Source organism: Musca domestica, unplaced genomic scaffold (genome assembly GCF_030504385.1).
Source record: "Musca domestica strain aabys unplaced genomic scaffold, Musca_domestica.polishedcontigs.V.1.1 33, whole genome shotgun sequence".
NCBI classification, from domain to species: Eukaryota; Metazoa; Arthropoda; class Insecta; order Diptera; family Muscidae; genus Musca; species Musca domestica.
In genome coordinates this window covers 7,172,135-7,192,699 of record NW_026712312.1, presented here as the reverse complement: position 1 = coordinate 7,192,699, position 20,565 = coordinate 7,172,135, and the positions used below count along the sequence as shown (strand labels likewise).

General features: G+C 37.6%; 2 protein-coding genes across 2 annotated transcripts; one reads left to right on the top strand and one right to left on the bottom strand.

Moving 5' to 3' along the window:
- The first annotated feature begins 678 nt into the window (after positions 1-678).
- Positions 679-7,147, top strand: LOC101892095 (cilia- and flagella-associated protein 58). The gene is made up of 11 exons (XM_005180548.4): positions 679-958; positions 1,024-1,243; positions 1,331-1,460; positions 1,526-1,820; positions 2,960-3,288; positions 3,354-3,670; positions 3,743-3,921; positions 3,983-4,343; positions 4,880-5,162; positions 6,559-6,697; positions 6,759-7,147. The coding sequence occupies exons 1-11, from the start codon at positions 758-760 to the stop codon at positions 7,050-7,052; spliced, it is 2,748 nt and encodes a 915-aa protein (XP_005180605.1). The 5' UTR covers positions 679-757; the 3' UTR covers positions 7,053-7,147.
- On the bottom strand, positions 7,116-18,756 carry LOC101892267 (cilia- and flagella-associated protein 58). The gene is made up of 10 exons (XM_005180549.3): positions 18,515-18,756; positions 17,984-18,203; positions 17,790-17,928; positions 17,574-17,727; positions 14,816-15,130; positions 14,621-14,754; positions 11,637-11,953; positions 10,751-11,573; positions 7,541-7,679; positions 7,116-7,479 (listed from the first exon to the last, which is right to left on the bottom strand). Exons 1-10 carry the CDS (start codon positions 18,608-18,610, stop codon positions 7,207-7,209), a joined length of 2,610 nt encoding a protein of 869 aa, XP_005180606.1. The 5' UTR covers positions 18,611-18,756; the 3' UTR covers positions 7,116-7,206.
- Positions 18,757-20,565: the final 1,809 nt, after the last annotated feature.

Genomic DNA, 20,565 nt, shown 5'->3' with positions numbered 1-20,565 from the left:
CCGAAAGTAGTGAACTGTCGAATTTGGTTTTCTCCGATGAGAAAACATTTGTTGTCCAGCAGTTTGTAAACAAACAAAATGATCGTGTTTACTTGCCAAAAAGATCAGCTGAAAATGTGCCCCTTCAGTTGGCCACCAGAACTCAAGCACCGGCCATTGGGCAAGCAAACATTTTGGCCACAGACCTTGGAGATTCCAACAATACTCAGCACCATCGCACTCAGCACGCGCCACCCAACGATGGTTAAAAAATGGGGTTCCTCGTTCATTCATTTCCAGCGCACAAAGGCCACCAAAATCTCCGGATACCAATCCGTTGGACTATTGTGTCTGGAGTATTTTGGAAGGCAAAAAATACCAAAGTTTCACCTCAAGCAAGCGCTTCGCCGGGGATGGGCCAAAACACCGCAGAGCAACATTCGGGCAGCGTGTGAACGTTTCATTGGCCGTTTGAAGGCCATAATTCGTGTCATCTCAATGAGGATATTTAAGAAGCCTACTGCTATATGTCCTCGGTGAGACATTTTAAATGTGCTCGATTAGACATTTTGAATGTCTCCGGAGGGCTATCTACTCAGAGAAAATAATTTCAAAATCATGAATTTTCTGTTTTTAGCAGAACTAGCTACACCTGCAAACCTTTTTTAAGGAGTTTTCTATTTTATTTAAAGAAATATATGTCTGGAGAATTATTGTTGTCTATTGGAACTAAAAAAATAAAACAAAATAAAAACACAGAAATTTCCCCCCACCAAATATGCCGCCAAAAATGAAATTACCCCTCGCAAAGGCTGGAGCTGGCGGCGGTGATGGCAAAAAAGGAAAGAACGGCAAAAAGAAGCAAATTATTGAGCCCGAGCCTGAGCCTGTTCTACAAGATTCGGATACTTCCTTCTTGGAAAGAGAAGTCGATTTGATAACCGATCTTAATGATGACTTCTTTAATCGGGCTAATAAGGTATTTATACTGGATTGATGATTGCATTGACATAGTTAATAATTTATCTCTTCTCACCAACATAGACCATACAAATGCTAATGGAAAAAGGAAGGACTTTCGAAGCTTCCCGCATTAAAAAGTACACCGACATTATTTACAATCTGCATCGTCGTTATGTGGAACAGCTTAAAGAGAATGAAGAGTTGAGGCCGCAAGTCATTAGGGCGGAAAATAAATTTCGTTTAGCCTTGGAATTGACAGCTACTTCGGAGGAATCAATGGAATATCTAAAGGAAGCCTTGGGTAAATACATATTTTTTTAAATGTTTAATTTTCTCATCACATTTTTTCGAATAAGTTAACTATAATAAATTCTATTTCCATTCAAAGGCAATGCATGGAAAGAGTCGGACGCCTCCCAGACGCGAGAACAAGAAATCCAAGAAAAGTTCCAAGAGATTCTCATGAAATGTGAAACATTTGAGAGCAAGCAGGCGGAGAAACAGGATGATAGTGCTGAGTATTAAATAAGGCCATTATTTAGAGGCGGTGGAGATACAAATAACGCATTTTTTGCTCTCTTAGATTTGGCCATTTATCCAAATACAAGAATATCATTTTACGTGAACGTGATCGCATCAATGGTGAGGTTATTGATTTGGAAAAACGCCTACAAATTCAACGCTACTACTCTGAATCGTTGGAATATATAATTCACACCCATGAGGATACACTGAACAAGATGGGTGTTCGCGTCAAAGTTTTGGCATCGGAGAAGCAAAATTTGGACACAAAAATACGCACTCTAATGAACAATTTGGAGGATCAAAAGGAAATCAATCACAAGACCATGGATAAATTGGATGCAACCACAAAGGAGGTAAACAAATTTATGTTTGTTCGTATTATCTTTGTTTTGAAGGGTGGCTAGGGCTCTAAAAGACTAATTTGGAAAATATTCAGTTTCGTAATCTTAATCTATTTTTTTATATCCTCTACCATACATAGTATGGTAGAAATAAAGTAGGTTGCTAAAATTTTACTCAAATGTATATTATGCCTGCAGGACTTTTGGTATTGAAAATGAGCCATGTAGGTCCACGTTTTGGTATAGCCCCCTTTTAATGGTACCTCCCGATTTTCGATACTTTGATAATTTTAGCGACATTATTCACCGGAATCGTTTCAAATTCGGTATTTAAAGTTCGTAATGGATATTACTGCCTATGACAGAAAATTGTTTGTGCAGGTCCATGCCTTCGTATAGCCCGCCATATAACGGCACTTCCCGATTTTCGGTATTTTGATGATTTTAGCCACACTATTTTCCTAAAATGTTTCAAATTTGGTATTTAAAGTTCGTAATGGATATTACAGCCTATGACAGAAGATTGTCTGTGCAGGTCCACGCCTTTGTATAGCCCCCCATACAACGGTACCTCCCGATATTCGGTATTTTGATGATTTCAGCGATAATATTCACCGGAATTGTTTCAAATTTGGTATTTGAAGTTCGTAATAAACACTAAAGTCTGTGACAGAAAATTGTGCAGGTCCCGGTCTTCGTGCAGCTGTCATATAACGGTACCTCCCGATATTCGGTATTTTTATGATTTTAGTGACGTTATTCACCAGAATTCTTTCAAATTTGGTGTTTGATGTTCGTAATGGGTGCTACAGCCTATCACAGGAGATTGTTTGTCAGGTCCACGTTTTGGTATAGCCCCAATATAACGGTACCTCCCTATATTCGGTATTTTGATGATTGTAGCTACATTTATCACCTTTTTTTAAGTTTCACATTTGAATATTGTAATGCCTATGCAGGTCCACGTCATCGTATAGACCCTAATATAACGGTTTCGTTTGGTATTTTTAAGATTTCAACAGACTTTTTAACGGATTTTATTTTTTTTTTTTTTGAAAATTGCTAAATTCGTTCCAAATGGAGGAGGGTATTGAAAGTTCTCTGCTTTTTTTCTTTCTTTATTTTTTTTTTGAAAATTCTCTATTTTCCAGCTCAATGACACCATTGCCTCCCTAAATAAAAAATCTGGAGAATATGATCGCCTGAAAATAGCTGCTGATAAATTGAAAAATGACAATGGCCTACAGGCTAAACAATTGGCAAAATATGAAGATGAAATTGCCGATTTACATAGAGAGCAAAAAGAGGCCGACGATACAATTCGAGCACTACGCTTGGAGGATAAAGTCAAGGGGCATACCATCAATCAATTGACAAATAAATACAAAAAGGCAGTGCAAGATCACAGCTCCGTTTCCTCAAAGCTGTACAAAATCAATAGGGTCAACAATGGTCTGAATGAGGACATTGTAAGGATGAAGTAAGTAATTGGTGAGAGTGACAAAATTGTTTGAGAATTAGTTTAATGTATTTTTAATATTTCAGAAATCAGGCCAATTCCTTGGAAAAGGATCTCTTGAATTCGGCACAAAAATTCGATGAATTACGTCGTTTGAAGGATAATATCCAAAGGGAACGGGATAATCTGAGGAGCGATGTTACCAAGCTGAATAATCAAATTGCCGATTTACGTCACACCATAATGATGCAGAGCAATACCATAGACAGTCTGCGTTTGGATATCAATAAACTGAATATAAAAGTGGATGAGGCTAAAATCAATATTGCCAAGGCGGAAAAGGAGCGGGATGAAATGGCCCAAGAGGTTGAGATGTTGCATGAAAAAATTGAGTATTATCAAGGTTAGTGGATTTGTTGCTCAAAATCTTCTGTCATCGTCCTCATTCTGTGTTAAATCCTCATTCCCTTTCCAGAACAAATACAATTGAAAACTGGCCAGATAACGGATCTCACCGAGAAACTTCAACAAAAGCAACATGACTTGGTAAATATGAAAAAACAATTGGAAGCAGTACACTCGGAGAAGATGATACTTCAACGATCTTTGGAGACCTGTACACAGGAGCGGGACAATTTCAGGCTTCTGCAAACGGTATGCAGACATGATTTCCATTTTTTTCTCAAAAAAAATTAGCCATAATTTTGCATTTCAGAAAACTTCCCATCAAATCACCCAACTAACAAATGAAATAGCAGCCAATCAGAATAAAATCAACTCTCTCAATTTACGCATTGAGCATTTGAATACGGACAAAAAAGAACTGCAGTCGGAAGTGAGAAATAAAGAGAATCTCCTGAACGGCGTTCGCAAAGATTTGAAAGAGATGAAATTGAAAAATGAACATCTCATGAAAACCATTTCCGATGATGAATTGAAGTTCATGAAAATATCACAGGAATTGGAAGAGACGCGCAAAGAGAGGAATCTAATTGGCCTGCAAATGGTTAGACGTAACGATGAGATTGTCTTGTTGAAAGAGAAATTGTGTATAACACAAACGGCTCTGGATCAAGGTGGGTCTTTGGATTTTAATTGGTGTACCTATTCCCTATAAAAATATGGGTACTGTGTAGAGATCGTATGGATCTAGGAATCTGTGATCTGTCGACATATAAAAGAGTAGTAAAATAAGTAACTGACCGATTGACAATCAACTCCCAGACGAAACGACGGAACCTAAAATCTTCAAATTTTGCACGAAGGTCAGTTTTGGTGCGTAGGGGTGTGATGAGGCTGTTTTTTTTGGAAATACGTACTAAAAGGGTAGGGTACTTACAATTGAATACTTTGTATTGGACAAACGGAATGAGGTAGAATTTTGGAATGGTAATCTCTGATGAAGTGCAGACTAGATGTACTAAAAGATTTTTGGAAATTCGAACATTAGGGTTCTGAAAAGTTTTAACATGGAACTATTTGGTATTATGCGAATGGATAGAATTTTTTTCTGACGAAGGAGCGGACAGTTGCTGGTGATATTATAGTATATTTTAGTTTAGCTTCTTCTATATTTTAGTTTAGCTTCTTTTACTTCTTCTAAATTTTCTAGGACAAACCCAATATAATCAACGTGTTGAGGATATTCGCCTGCTGAAACTGGAGATCGGCAATTTACAGACAGAACGTGAATGTCTTTCACGTGCGATCAAAAGTACCGCGGATATGCGTGAGGAAATTATACGTTTGCAACGTTCACTAAATCAGGAGCGAATACGTGTGCGTGCCTTGACCGAGGATGCTAAGACACCCACTGGGGTGCATCGTTGGCGCATTCTAAAGGGTGAAGATCCACCGAAATTCCAACTGTTGTCAAAGGTGCAAATGTTACAAAGGTTTGTAAATTCAATATCAACTCGCTTTGACATTCAAATATTTTGTTGCAATTCGATGAAGGCTCCAATCCTTCAGGATTGGGCAATAAGATAGACGTCAAGCGCTGTCTTAGTACATATATTTCGGAGAGAGGAAGTCATCATATCGGACATTAATTTCACATTTTAAGGGAGGATCTTTTTAATTTTTTTCTAACTCTAGTTTAATAAAAACTCTCGAATTGTTATCACGCTAGAGTCTAAGCGAACAAAGATAGAAACCTCAAATTTTGCACAGATCTGTCTATTGTCTGCAGGCCGGTCCAGTTTGAAGATGTACTATATCGGTCCATGATATTATATGACCCCCATATAACTGTACCTCCCGATACTCGGTAGCAGGTCCACGTCTTAGTATAGCCCCCATACAACGGTACCTCTCTTTATTCGGTATTTTGATGATGTTAGCGACATTATTCACCGGAGTTGTTTCAAATTTGGTATTAAAAGTTTGTAAAGGATATTAGAGCCTATGACTGAAAATTACTTATCCTGCGCCTCGTTTTGGTATAGCCTCCATATAAAAGTTTTCATTTGAGTGGTATTTTCAATTTACTGAACAAAATCAGGTCAATCGGCTTGAAAGACCCATATCTCCGGATCCGGGAAAGATAATATCACATATTGTAGTATTTTGGAAAGATTATAATGTCAGCCATAATGGGACCTTTTTCGAGTTTTGGGGAATTTAAAAAAAAAAATTTGGTCAAAAAAATAGATAATTTTTAATTAACACCCAAGCCGTTTCAGATAACCCCAAATAACACATGTGATCACTTGTTGGATAGGTATTTTCATTAACTATTTTGTCCATATCGTTTTAGTAGATCCGGTCTAACCCGGGTCCTGAAAACGAACATTCGGCTCAAACATCCGTTTATCCGGGTTCGTCCCCCAATAAAAAAATACTTTCATGGAATCTGGCTACAAATACCTATCCCCGGGAAAAGTATTACAAAAAAAAAACTAAACTAGAGTTAAGCCAAAAATTTGAGGGGAGGTACAAAAAAGGGTGAAAATTTATAATACTTAAACTATATCCAATACTTCCACCGCTCAATACTTTCCCAACATTTAAACATTTTGTGGGGAAGGGGTACCATTTCGGAACTTTTTATACCCATAGCCATATGGCAAAAGAGGGCATAATGATACGGCTAAAACGTGCCTCATCGAAATAAGGGTTTTAGACCCTAGGTCTCTTTGGACCAAATTTGTTTCAGAACATTTGAAGACGATTTAGTGATGTTCGTCCGTATACATATGTCAGCAAACTAATACTTTTTAAACTGTTTCATTTTAAAATTGGCATTTGATAATTTCCTCGGGGAATTGCTCAATTTTCGATTCTTTCCAGACGCATTTTAAAACAAGAAACTGAAAAAACCAATCTACAAAAACAGCTACAAGAATCTCAGAGAATGAGCGAATCATTAAAGAGAATTTTGGAGAACTTACCAACCACACAAGTCAAACAGAAGTTAGTCGAAACTCAGGTAGGTTGGAGGAGGCTATATTGGAAGTTTTTTTTATCCTCTTTTCCTCTTTCTTGCAAAGCGTATCAACAAGAAACAGCTGAAGAAATTAAAAGCTCTTAGCGCCGAACTGGCCATCGATGCGATTGAGTTGAAGGCCCGCGAATGTATTATCGAGGAATTTAAAACCACGTTGAAAATGACCAAAACTCAGATGTGCGTCACGGAGGACACCCTCAATTCGCTGTCAAGTTTGCTAGAGCCCACAGAATATTCGAGTCAAGAGAATTATGTTGACTGTGTTTTTACAACCACAGATCCTTCAGTACAAAATACCGATTCGAATAAATCAAATGAAAAATTGGAAGAGGTATGAAAAATCAAGGTGGTTTTTAATCTTAATATAATCATAATTTGTAATTTTTTAACAAAAAAAAAATTAAAAAATATTATGGCATAATAAAAAAGAATTGGAACTGTGATGAATTTAGCTTTAATTACAAATCAGTCGATTTTTAATTAATCCAACCTCAAATACCATTTGGATGTTTCAGAGAGGGCGTAAAGTTTGTCTGCAGATGCGGTGGGGCCGACATACATTGCATTTGCATCTGCATTATGGTTTGCCGTTCCTGTAACAGCTTTTCTTTGCTTTTCCTTTCGTTGAGTAGTTGATTTTTTACTTTCGTCAAATCGTTTTTCAATTCTTCCAATTCCACAATATGCGATTTCTCTTCAATACTTTTTACGGAAATTTCAGCTTTCAGAGCTTTCAATTTACGCGTTTTGAGCGACAATGCAGACTGTGGAAAATAATCATTCATTAGGATTCGAATTTGACCGAGTCTTCAAATATCAACTTACCTTGACTTCATTTAATTCCTCCTTGATTTTAATGCTGGGCAGCTTGACAATGAACTCTTTTAGGGTACTATAGAGCCTTTGTGACTCCTTTAATGCTCGTTCCTGCTCTAAATTTGTTACGTTGTAGTGTAAAAGTTGTCTGAAAACAAGAATAAAATTTGTGATGCTCAGATACTCAGTTTGGCTATGGGAACTCAAAAAGCGATTGGAACCCGATTGGAAACGCAAAGAATATTCCATGTATTATATACAATTCGCTTGAAATCAAGAATGTTGTACTTTAAGATTCTATTTGCCCTTTAAGAGTAAACTCATACTGTATTTGAGCATTTTTTTACTCTCGCCATTAATATTCAAACAGGATTACCCGCGATCGCTCCCACATGAAACAAGAGAGTGGAGAGTAAACTTTTTGCAAAAATAGCACACTTCGGGCACTTCCGCTCGTTAGTATTTTTCACTGCGAGTAAAATTGACCAGAAAATAGCAATCCTGAAATTGAAATTAATTTTGTATTTGGAATTAATTTCCGAATTCATCAAAAGCTGTGGTCGAAATGGCCGCGAGATGAAATCTTATTCGAAATACTAATTTGTCCTCCGCTATGTTAAGGTGTAGATACATAAAAGACTTTTTTACGGGCTTGAGTCATCCGCTGGCTTCTCGATAATAGAATATTGTATGCTGACTTTGGTCCATAATTTAAATTTGTTCACCCTGTTCTTTTACAAAGAAGCAAGTCGATGAATTAAGCCATTAAGAAAAGCCCCAATTGTATCTGCTCTCTCGGATTATCCGCACTTTCCGACGTTTTTGAACAATTTAACTGTTTGTCATAATTTAATTTTGAAACGTTTTAGTTGTTTCAGTCATTTTTTAGAAAAGTTCATTTAGCAACATTTTGGCGACCAACGCTCTGTTTGCAAGTTTGTTCAGTGAGTTCAGAATACAGAGCAAAGCACAGATGAAGGCGCAATCAAACCTTTGGCGCCTAACTTACGCTGGTAGCAATGATATCTCTGTTGCAACTAACTTCACCAATATATTGGCGCCCAACGAACGGCAGGCGCCAATGACATTTCTGCTGCAAGTTTGGTGTTAACTCCGATATTGTTGTTGTAGAAGTAACATATTTTGGGGATTATGGAATGTTAATCAGTTCAATCAGTCGGATACTCCTATGAGCTGTAGCCAAAGATCCTCTCAAGTGAGTTTGGTTGGGCAATAAAAAAAATATTACTGCAGGCATTGTAACGAAACCATATAGTTATGCTGGCGTAAGGGAAGAACAACTGGAGTTATGATGAGGCACCCTGTTGCAGTTCTCAGTCCGGCATTCTGGCAGGCCTTACTACTTCTCCATTGTGTTGCATTCGTATCCGCAAACCACACTCATATCTTACCATACACCAACCTATCGCTTTATAAGAGGTCATGAAGGTTTCCTTATCCGCTATGCCCGGAACGACTTGAATATGCAATTAAATGTGACACAAGGAATTTAGCACCTTCAGCTGTATTCTCATCTTTGCAGTCCTGTTGTAAATAGTGTTGATTTGGTGGCGGATATTTTCATATTCCACGCATTGAAGAATGCCGCAAGGTCCGCGAGATAGGTTTTCACCTTGGCACATATGTCATTAACGACAGGACCCAATGCCATTATCGTACAGTCATCCGAATAGGTTACAATCTCAATGCCGTCTGGAGGAGGTGCGAAATTCCGGGAAGATAGAGATTTCTCTCTACGAGGCTTATTCCGGAAATCTACATACGACTGGCGTCCACACATTTATATGTTGACTATCCAATGTTTCGAACTCTGCCGGAAGGTGTGTCATCGTGGCATGATTAATAGTATCAAAGGCCTTTGATAAGTCGAGAGCAACCACTACTGTTCTATGGCACGGCCTATTCTAGTTGTGTCCTCGATTAATATGAGTGGACATGGCGTGTGGCACTGTGTGGCGGACGGAAACCGTGTTGATGGTTGGTAACTGGATAACATCATCTGATGCTGGCGAGGAGTAAATCTCAAGAGCCTTTGCTACTGGCAAATTGGCCTGTACAATTTGCCTTTGCTGGCATCCTTGCCTGGCGTTAGTAGCGGGACCACCCTGCCCATTTTCCAGGCTTTGGCAACTATGTAGGTGGCTAACGACAGGTTGAGGACCTTAGTAAGATATTCGACTCACGGTATATCCAGGTGTTTCAACATTACCCGACGCATTTGGTGACTTAGCGATTCGGATTCATAATTTCACCAATCGTAAACTTCGCTTCGACCTATCACTCTCAGGCTGGTCGTGAATTGGCGATTAATTACGTTGTTAAAAGTGTTCACTAACTTCGGGATCAGTAGGTTTGGCATGCCGGAGTTCATTATGCTCGTTCGCTAGTCTCGCTGTCTCTATTGGGAAATTAGGTCTTATTTGGGATATAAGATAATGTCGCGGAAAATCCTTTGTGCTACCCGAACATCACATGGTTGGGCGGTTTACGGTTTACAGTGATCTTTCCTATGGTTAAGGAATATGCGGCGTCCAGAGGTTATTATATGGGGCGATCCGCTTATGAAAACATTTAGCGGGATATGGTCTGCCCAAGAGAAATGATGGGTTGCCACGCTACATCAATTATCTGGAAGAGTGACACTATGGTTATGTCTGGTTGGGGGCATCCTTGATTACCGTGCAAAATGTGAAGCAGTCAATCTGCTAGCGCCAGGTGAATTCGATATTAAGGAGCATTGATGTAGTCGCAATTGTTGCATACGACCATCACCAGCAAATTGGCGCCCAACGTACGGCATCTAACAAATATATCTCTATTGCCAATTGTTTGGTGAATTCGCTATCTATAGGTAGAAGAATCCGTACGCTGGCATCAATGATATCTCTGTTACAAATTCCTTTGCCAATATGTTGGCGCCCAACGTAGGGCAGGCAGCAAAGAAATCTCTTTTTCAAATTCGGTTAGTGAATTCTATATTAGAGAGCATTGATGAAGTCGCAATCGAAGCATACCTTCCTTTACCAGCATGTTGGCGCCCAACATACGACAATTTAATAGACAGATATAATAATAGACATAGAATGTTACTGCAAACTTGAACTGTTTAAAATACCCCCAAACAAAAATCAGAATTATTTGACTTTTCACAAATTTCTGTTCTATAACAAAAAAATTAAAAACTCAATTTTCTCTTACCGCCTCAAAAACTGTATCTTTTGTATCAAATCACACTTGTGCGGATCTTTGCCCTTCAAATTGCGCCATCGGTGGACATTCATGGGTGTCATCATTTCTTCCTGCAAAGCTCGGGCCTTGACCCGTTGCTGATTGAACACCCGATGCATTTGCAACAATTCATGCCTTAAATTCGCCGCACTTTCACGATCTTTACGCAAGACATTGCGTTCGGTAAGTAAATTCTTAATCTCCACTCTCATCAGTTTCATATCATCGCAATTTTTGGAAAATTCCGATTGCAATATATCATGACTTCGTTGTAAATTTTCAAATTCTGTTTTTAAATCCGTGAATTGTTCCTCTTTGCGTGTCAGAGTGGCGCATATGGAATTCTTCTCATCGATCATATTGTCCAAATCTCGCTGGAGCCGTGTTAGCTTCTTCACTTCCTCTTGTTGAGATTTCAGGAATTTATCATTTTCTTTTTTCTTTTCGTACAGCTCGGCCCGGGTATGTTGATGATTCAGCTGGGAGGTGCGCAGTTCGTTTTTCAGTAAACGTCGTTCCTTTTCCATTTTATCAATTTGCAATTGGAGCTTGCCGATTTCACTATCGCGGTAGGATACCTTACCCTTCAGCGCCTCAATTGTGTTTTGTAGATTTTCAATATTGTTACGCAGCTTGGATTTTTCCTCATTTAGATTTTGTATCAAACGCAAATTGGAGTTATTTTCATTGACCAGAACATCGTGTTGGGCTTTCATACGGGAATATTGGGCCTCGGCATCACTGACGGTCCGTTTCAATTCCAGTTCGTAGGATTCCTTTAAATGGATTTTATCTGAAAACAGTTATTGCGATTTTTTTTGTTTTGAATTTATTTCAATCTCATTTCATGACTTACTTTGCAATGTATCCATTTTATCGAGCAGACTTTGTATTTCATCGGTCTTTTTGGATTTTTCATTATTCAGGATGATAATCTCTTCGTTGAGCTTTTTATTTTTCCTCTCTTGCAGTAGCAGAGAGTCTTTGAGTGCTCGAATTTCATGTTGGGTCTCTTGCACCGTTTGCTGAGACTCTTCAGCGGTTTTGTGTTCAGCCAACAAATCTATCTTGAGCGTATCTCTTTCCTTCGTCAAATTATTGTTGTTTCTTTCGAATTGTTGGACGAGTCTTCGCAAAGCTTCAAACTCCTTATCCTGGGTATTGAATTGCGTTCTAAAGAGAAAATTAAAAAGTTAAATAGTATCAGTGGGTGTTGCCGACAGATGTATACCCCTAGCCTTGAGTTTTATTTTCCAAAGTCTTGAACACTATGTGTGGGAGGTACCATAAGAAATGGTCCGATCTCTACCATATTTATAACAGATCTTGTGTTGATGGAAATATTGAGATGTACCAAGTCTGAATGGAATGGGATATTAATTTCCCCTTTTATGAGCTTCATGGTTGCTCAAAATTTTGGGGGAAGGTACCAGATGGAGTGGATCGATATATTCCATCTTCACACCAAACCTTGGGTTAATAAATGTATTGATAAGTATGTAATTTGAAGTGAACCGGATGCTTATTTCGGATTTTATGATCGTTTTGGTTATTTAAAACTTTGACCCTTTGCGCGGGTGGTACCGGATTTATAACAGATTGTTTATGGAAATATTGAGATGTGCGAAGTCTGAATGATATTGGTTCTTAATATTGCATTTTATGAACTTCATGAATATTCAAAATTTTGACCCCTTGTGGGGGAGGTACCAGAAGGAGTGGACCGATATATCCCATCTTCACAGCAGACCTTGGGTTAATAAAAATATTGTGATGTGTGTAATTTGCAGAGAACCGGATGCTTCTTTTGGATTTTATGATCGTTTTGGTAATTCAAAACGTCGACCCTTTGTGGGGGAGGTACCAGAAGGAAGGTCCGATCTCTACCATCTTTATAACAGATTTTGTGTTTATGGAAATATTAATATGTGCAAAGTCTGAATGATATCGGGCGTTAATTTTGCATTTTATGAACTTCATGAATATTCAAAATTTTGACCCTTTGTGGGGGATGTACCAGAAGGAATGCATCGACATATTTCATCTTCACAACAGGCCTTGGGTTAATAAAACAATTGTAATGTGTGTAATTTGAAGACAATAGGACTTTTGCATAACATTTGTTAAGAGTTGTAATTATTGAAAATTTTGACCCTTTATGGGAGAGGTACTTGATTGAGTGGACCATTTTCGCGTCTTATCCTTTCGCACCTTATTTTCGAATTATCCTTTCCCTTTCTGTGCAGTAATTTATTTTTGTTTTTAATTTGGACCTTTTGTTGGTACCAGAAGGAGTGAACCGATATTGCCCATCTCCGAACTCAATCATAGTTTGACAATAATATTACGATGTACTAAGTTTGGATCAAATCGGATACTTCCTTCGAGAGTTATTGTGCGTTCTAGCCAGCAAGACAGACGGATGGACGGACATCGCTACATCGACTCCGAATGTCTTGAAACGGAGTTGGTCCAAGGAGGCCTAGGATCTAAAATCGTTATTTCGATGAGGCACGTTTTGGCCGTATAAAGTGATACATATCCTCTGGCTGAGGGTATAACTAGCCATATGACTGAGGATATAAAAATATGAATAGAATTATAAATATCAGTTCTGAAATTTTTTTGGATTGCCTTTAAAGAAAATTATAAAATTTAGTTCAATTAAGTACTTTCCGAACAACTGTACATAGTGCGCATTTCCAAACCCACCTCCAAATCTTAACCTCAGATATCAACAGTGACAAATTTTAGGCTGTTTAATTTCTACCATTACCGAATTTGGTACCATTTAGTACTTTTCGTACAAATAAAGGGTACATCCCAAATCTCTATAAGCTAAATATCAAATTTCGGAATTTTATCTCCATCCAGTTAACCCATATCAAATATAATACGATTCCGTACTTTTCGCACAATTATTGTACAGATTTCCAAAACCACTTTCATATGTTCAGGCTACACATGAACAGCGACCCTTATTGCGAAATTCAGAATTCAAGGGCTCAATTCCAATTGTACCGAATATAGTACAATTTAGTACTTTTTATGCACTTGTAGTACACATTACCAAAAGGACCCCTTTACAAAAAACTAAGCACCAACAGGGACCCCAATACAAAATTTCAAAATTCCAGTTTCATCCGTTCATTCTAATCAAAACTGTTTCAGATTTAGTACCATTTAGTACAGTTCGTACACTTAGTATACGTTTTCAAAACCACCTTCATACATCACACTTATTTTCCAACTTTTATTCAACCAAATTTCAAGTTTTTAACTCTATCCTTTCACATAACACCAAATCGTACCATTTTCGAAGTTTAGTACCATTTTAGAACTTTTTGTAACATTGAATTTCAAATTTCCACAAACCCTGTGGTACAAATATCCGGCACTCCATCAGTGACTCTCATTTGAAATTTCAGAATTATACATCAATCCGTTTGCTCAATACAAAGTATTCAATTTTTAGTACATTCTAGTACTTTTCGTAACATTTAAGTACGGCCAGAAAAAAATCAAGATTCTTGCTTCGGCGTCTGGGCGTTGATTCTCACTTGGTTAGTTTTTTCACTACTCTCTTAAATCCTAAGGAATTATGTTTTGCCTTCACGGCCCTCGAGCCATGACTGTGGAAGAGGTTTTCTGTCTATGGGATATCCTTTAATGGAACCTTTATAATCTATATTAAATACTCTCTAAACTTGATCAAATCAATTAGAGTCTTTTGTTCGTGAAGAACTCCTTACGTCTATAGACGATATTGTCATGAGAACCTTAAAAGCGTTTTTTAGCCTTGGAAAAATTTTCAAGTTCTTTACATTCTCTTATACCTACTTCAGTCTTAGGTTTTCATCTTCCAGTTCCTTTCGTGATTCCTCCAAGGTGCAATATTTCCTTGAAGCATTGTCTTGCAGTTTTGCCAGTTTTGCATTCTCCTGCTTCCACTTGATTATCTCATCTTCCCGTATCTGCCAGAGAATAAGTTAATATCATTCAGCTTTTCTGTTACATTTCGAATTTGAGTTTTACCTTTAGCAGATTGGTCTTTTGTGCCAAATCCCGTTTGTTTTTATCCCTCTCCTGTATGGCATACTCCAAGTCCACCGTAATTTTGGCCAATTTATTACAGGTCACATTGTGTTGAGTATTCAAATGTTCCAAATTCGTTTTCAGCGATAGAATTTGAAGATTTTGCCGTACCTTCATTTTGGTGAGTTTTTCTAGTTGCAGTTTGGACATGGCAATTTGTTCGGTGTATTTCAATTCATCGGTTTTCATTTGGCTTAGATCTTTGGTGAGAGCGTCGATGCGTTTTTTGCTATTGAAGGCTTCCGTTGAAGTTTCCTTGGTTGAGAGAGGGAGAGATAAGATTACGATTAAGATAACGATTAAATCAGTCGTATATACGAGTATCCATTGGTTTCGCTGTCCAAAACAAGAGATCATTTAGAGAAAAGAAAATTCTATTTTTCTTTATATTTAACCAGCAGAGCCAAAAATCGTATTCGAGCAAATTAGTGGCAAGAGAGAACATTTAAGAGAATATTAATATTCTGTTTTCCTTTGTATTCTAAGATATATTTCAATTGTTTAAAAAAAAAAAATAAAACGATAATGAAGCAAATAATAAAACTGACGAGAGCTCTTGTTCTTGAACAGCCCTGGATGAAATCAAAAAATTGTAGTAATGTACCAGCAGGGACTAACAAAGTTATATATTTTGAAACCTTTTTTTCGGAATCCAACAAAAGTCCAAAAACAAGTATCAATCGGTTTTGCCGACAGATGTATACCCTCAGCGAATGTTCGATTATTTAAATATATTCTGACTTATGTTATGATTATTCAAGTTTTTCACACTCTATGGAGCAGGCTCCAAAGGAATGGGCAAATATTGTTTATTTCGTATCGGACCCAAATAAATATGATATAAATATAGCGGCATGTCAGGTTTGGGTTATATTGATTACTTCTTTCGCTTTATGTGAGATATGGGATCATATTTACAAAATGTTAAAATATACGTGAGGCACCAGATATAGTCGACCAAGGTGTGAAATTTAAAGAGAGTTTTTTAAAATCTTGAGCCCTATCGAGGAGAGGTAATAGAAGAAATGATCTGATCTCTACCATCTTTACAACAGATCTTGTGTTGATGGAAATATTGAGACTTGCCAAGTCTGAATGGAATTGGATGTTAATTTCTCATGGATACTGAAATTATTGACCCTTTTGCAGAGAGGTACCATCTTCACATCAGATCTTGTGTTAGTAGAAATAATGGGATGAGTAAGATATGAATATAACCGGATGCTTATTTCGGATTTTGTGATCTTTTGGGTGTTTAAAATTTTTACCCTTTGTGAGGGAGGTACCAGGACGAATAGTCCGACCTCTACCATCTTAATAACATATCTTGTGCTGATGGAAATATTGAGATTTGCCAAGTCCGAATGGAATCGGATGTTAACTTCGTGTTTTATGAGCTTTATGAATATTCAAAATTTTGACCCCTTATGGGGGAGGTACCAGAAGGAGTGGACCGATGTATCCCATGTTCACACCATACCTTTGGTTAATAAAAATATTGTGATATGTGTGCTTTTAAGAGAACCGGATGCTTATTTCGAATTTTATGATCGTTTTTGTAATTCAAAATTTTGACCCTTTGTGGGGGATGTACCAGGAGGAATGTTCCGATCTCTACCATCTTTATAACAGATCTTGTGTTGATGGAGGCATTGAGATGTGCCAAATCTGAATGGAATTGGATGTTAATTATGCGCTTCATGAATAGTCAAAATTTTGACCCTTTGTGGGGGAGGTACCAGAAGGAGTGAACCGGTGTATCCCATGTTCACACCAGACCTTGGCTTAATAAAAATATTGTGATGTGTGTAATTTGAAGAGAACCGGATGCTTATTTTGGATTTTTTGATAGTTTTTGTTATTCAAAACTTAGACGCTTTGTGGGGAGGTACCAGAACGAATGGTTCGATCTCTACCATCCTAATAACAGATCTTGCGTTTAATGAAATATTGACATGAGCCAAGCCTGAATGAAATCCGATGTAAATTTCGTGTTTTATGAGCTTCATGGATATTCAAAATTTTGACCCTTTGTGGTGGAGGTACCAGAAGGATTGAACCGATATATTCCATATTCACACCAGACCTTGGGTTAATAAATATAATTCGCATTCTCACATCACATTTTAAAAATTATTATAGTTAAAATTATTCAAAATGTTGGCCCTTTGTGGGGGAGGTACTAGGTGGAGTAGACCGATATTGTCCATTTTCGCAACTGACCTAGCACTAATGCAAATATTAGAATTTTCAAAGTTGGAGCAAAATCGGATCACCCTTCTCTTTCTGTGCAGAAAATATATTTTTTGAAAATTTCGACTTTTTGTGGGGGAGGTACCAGAAGAAGTGGACCGATATTGCCCATCTTATACATTTGATAATAATATTACGATGCACCAAGTTTAGAGCAAATCGGATACTCCTTTCGAGAGTTGTCGTGCGCACCAGACAGACAGACGGACGGCCGAACGGACAACTCCAGATCGACTCCAAATGTCCTGAAACGGATTTGGTGCAAAGAGACCTTGGTTCGAAAACCGTTCCGATGAGGCACGTTTTGACCCCATCAAATGATATATACCCTCTCTATCCACAAGGCTGAGGGTATAAAAATGACTAAAAGTAGGTAATTTTGAAGCGGGACTAAAGACCTCCACTTTGCGTACTTCCTTGTGCCTGGTGTAATGTTCATACTTACATCCAAAACCTTTATCAAGTTCTTGTTTTTCTCCTCCAATGTATGATTCAATGCCTCCAATTCGGTGGTGTAATTTCGTTGCATTTGCAAACGTTTGTTGAGATCTTTTATTTCGCCCTTCAGATTTTCCTTCTCCTTGTTGTCGTCACGGCGGCTGCAGTCAATTAAAATAAATGTTCATTACAATTTAGCTAGTCTTAGAAAAGCGTTACATACTGTTTCAAATTGGCCCTGGTATCGCTTAGATTTTTAATAGTTTCCGCTTGATCATCGACGATTTCCTTTAGTTTAGTCAGCTCATCTTGGGCTGTTTGTTCACGCAGCAAAGCGGCATCCTTTTGGCGCCAGGCACTTTCTGGAAAAAATGCCCAAAATAGTTACTCAAATTTTACATCATCTCCAACACTTACCAATAACCTCTCTCAATTGGGCTATGGTCTCCTGATCTAGTTCAGACATCTTACGTGCATCATCTAGCTGGCCATTCAACCGTTTGACCTCATCTTCCAGATCTTGACATTTCGTTTGTTCGAGAAACCAATTGCATTTGTAGCGATTGCTACAAATCAAGAGACGCTGAACATTATCGGCATTGTCTTGGGTGTCCTTTTGCCGCAATGCCTTGGTGGCCTGGTAAAGGAACGATTTGTGGAAATAAAAAAATATTTGAATAAAACCACCAATCAGGTTTTAAAATCTAATACTGGGGCAACGGGGAAAAATTATTTGATTTTGTTACTTGCAACCTAAAGGGGTGGGTACATAAGCAGCTAGAAGTCTTCGCATGGCATATTTTGTGACATATCATAAAGGTATGCCAGAGCCACTCTCGAATCCTTCCGTCATTTTTCTTGATAATTTCACATAAATATGCCTAGCCATGATGCCAAGCTGCTTTTGTACCAACACCTTAACATACATAAATTCTAAAAACTTATTACCTCGGGAATCTTACTAAGTAAATCTTTATAGAATTGATCATCGAATTCATCCGGCACTAGAGGTTCTTCCGAACCAGAACCTTTTTCACTTGCCATATTTCAATACTAAAATTTCATTTAGGGAAAATTCTTCACCATTCAACAACACCTCTAACTTACTTATGGCCCAGTCTCAAGGAAATGTTTCATTTTCTTGACTATGTTGTTATCGAACCGATTTGTTGTCACATCAAACAATTTACCAAAGCAACCAAACCAACCAACCAACCATCCAGCCAACTAACAAACCAAACAAACTACAAAAGACGGCGCCAAATCCATTGAGGAAATATTTGTAGTAGTTATTGCAAAGAGAGTCGGAGAAAGTGAGAATATTATAGAAATAGTGAGAGAAAGAAGAGACAAGTATTTCAGAGTTATGATGTAGGAAAGACCTGGGATTGATGTTATAACATTATAGTGTCATGGTAGGCTTATAATATCGCTATACCCTTCACAATTGGAGGGTAGATTAAATTTGTCATATCGTTTGCACCACCTCGGAATACTCATTGGAGACCTATAAATCTAAATTAACTAATTTTCTTACTTAATGATTCATCAACGCCCAGACGAAACGGCTGAAGTTAGAATCTTAAAATTTTGGGTAAAGATTACTCTTGGTCCAAAGGTGTCAAATAAAGCTGGGTATTTGGAAATTCGTAATAGAAAGGTACGAAAAGTGCTAAAAGGGACTAAATATGGTACCATTTGTATATGACGACACAATAGAGCTAGAACTTAAATTTGAAATATAGGGTCACTTATGGAATGTTTGATGAATGTACCAAACGGTTTTTGGAAATTCACACTATAACTGTACGAAAAGTACAAAAATGTACTATTTTTGGTACCCTTTCGTATCATGTGAACATTAGGGTTAAAAACTTGAAATTTGGAATGGGAATCAAGGTTTGGGAGTAGGGTGTAGTAGTATGTACTCATGTAGTAGTATGTACTCATGTATACGAAAAGTACTAAACGGTACAAACTTTGGTACAATTCGAATTTGGAGGAACGGATTGAGCTGAAATCGTAAAATTTTAAATTAACATTGCTGGCGGAGGACAGGATTGGGATATGGAGGTAGTTTTGGAAAATCCGTAATTATGTGCATGAAAAGTACTCAATGATACTAAATTTGGTACAATTCTGATCTGGCTTAACCAATAGAGCTGAAATGCTGAAATTTTGAAATAAGATGCATTGTAGGATTGCGGTATATAGGTAACTTTGGTAATTCGTAATTATGCCTACTAAATAGTACTAAATTTGGTACAAATTAAATTTTGGGAGAACCGATAAAGTTGGTATCTTGAAATTTGGAAATAAGATTACTTAAGCATTGTAGAATTGGGGTACGTAGGCAGTTATGGAAATTCGTACAATTTAAATGTTGACAGAACTGGTAGAGTTGGAATCCTGAAATTTGAAAATAATGTTTCTATTGGATTGTATAATGTAGGTAGTTATGACAATTTTTACTTATGTGTACTAAATGGTACTAAATTTGGTACAATTTCGATTTGGGCGAACCAAAAGATCTGGTAGGATTGAGGTATGGAGATACTTTTGTGCATTTGGAGTGTAGGATTGTGGGATGTAGGAACTTTTGAAAATGCGTACTTATGTGCACTAAATTCGGTACAATTTGGATTAGAGTGAACCGATAGAGCGGAAGAGATAGTACTTCAAATCTGGAATTTGGTATTGTGGTCGCTGTGCATGTGTAGCTTGGACATATGCAGGTTGTTTTGGAAATGTGTACTATACAAGTTGTACGAAAAGTTCTGAGTGGTACTATATTTGGTGTTGGGTGAAGGGATAGCGAAAGCGATTCTGAGATTTGATACTTAGATTACTAATTGTATCTACGTATGAGATTTGGTGCTTGTTTGGAAATGCATCCTGAATTTGTACGAAAAGTACCAAATGGTACCATATTGGGTATTGGGTGAATAGATACGGTTGGAATCCTCAACTTTGATATGGCGGTCTCTGTTGGTATGTGG

Excerpts from the sequence above, each read along its gene's own strand:
- LOC101892095 (XM_005180548.4), top strand. The coding sequence starts at position 758 with ATGCCGCCAAAAATGAAATTACCCCTCGCAAAGGCTGGAGCTGGCGGC. Across the intron at positions 959-1,023 it reads TCTTTAATCGGGCTAATAAG|ACCATACAAATGCTAATGGA; the intron begins GTATTTATACTG and ends TCACCAACATAG. Across the intron at positions 1,244-1,330 it reads ATATCTAAAGGAAGCCTTGG|GCAATGCATGGAAAGAGTCG; the intron begins GTAAATACATAT and ends TTCCATTCAAAG.
- LOC101892267 (XM_005180549.3), bottom strand. The coding sequence starts at position 18,610 with ATGGCAAGTGAAAAAGGTTCTGGTTCGGAAGAACCTCTAGTGCCGGAT. Across the intron at positions 18,204-18,514 it reads TACTTAGTAAGATTCCCGAG|GCCACCAAGGCATTGCGGCA; the intron begins GTAATAAGTTTT and ends TTCCTTTACCAG. Across the intron at positions 11,954-14,620 it reads GATGAAAACCTAAGACTGAA|AACGCAATTCAATACCCAGG; the intron begins GTAGGTATAAGA and ends TTTTCTCTTTAG.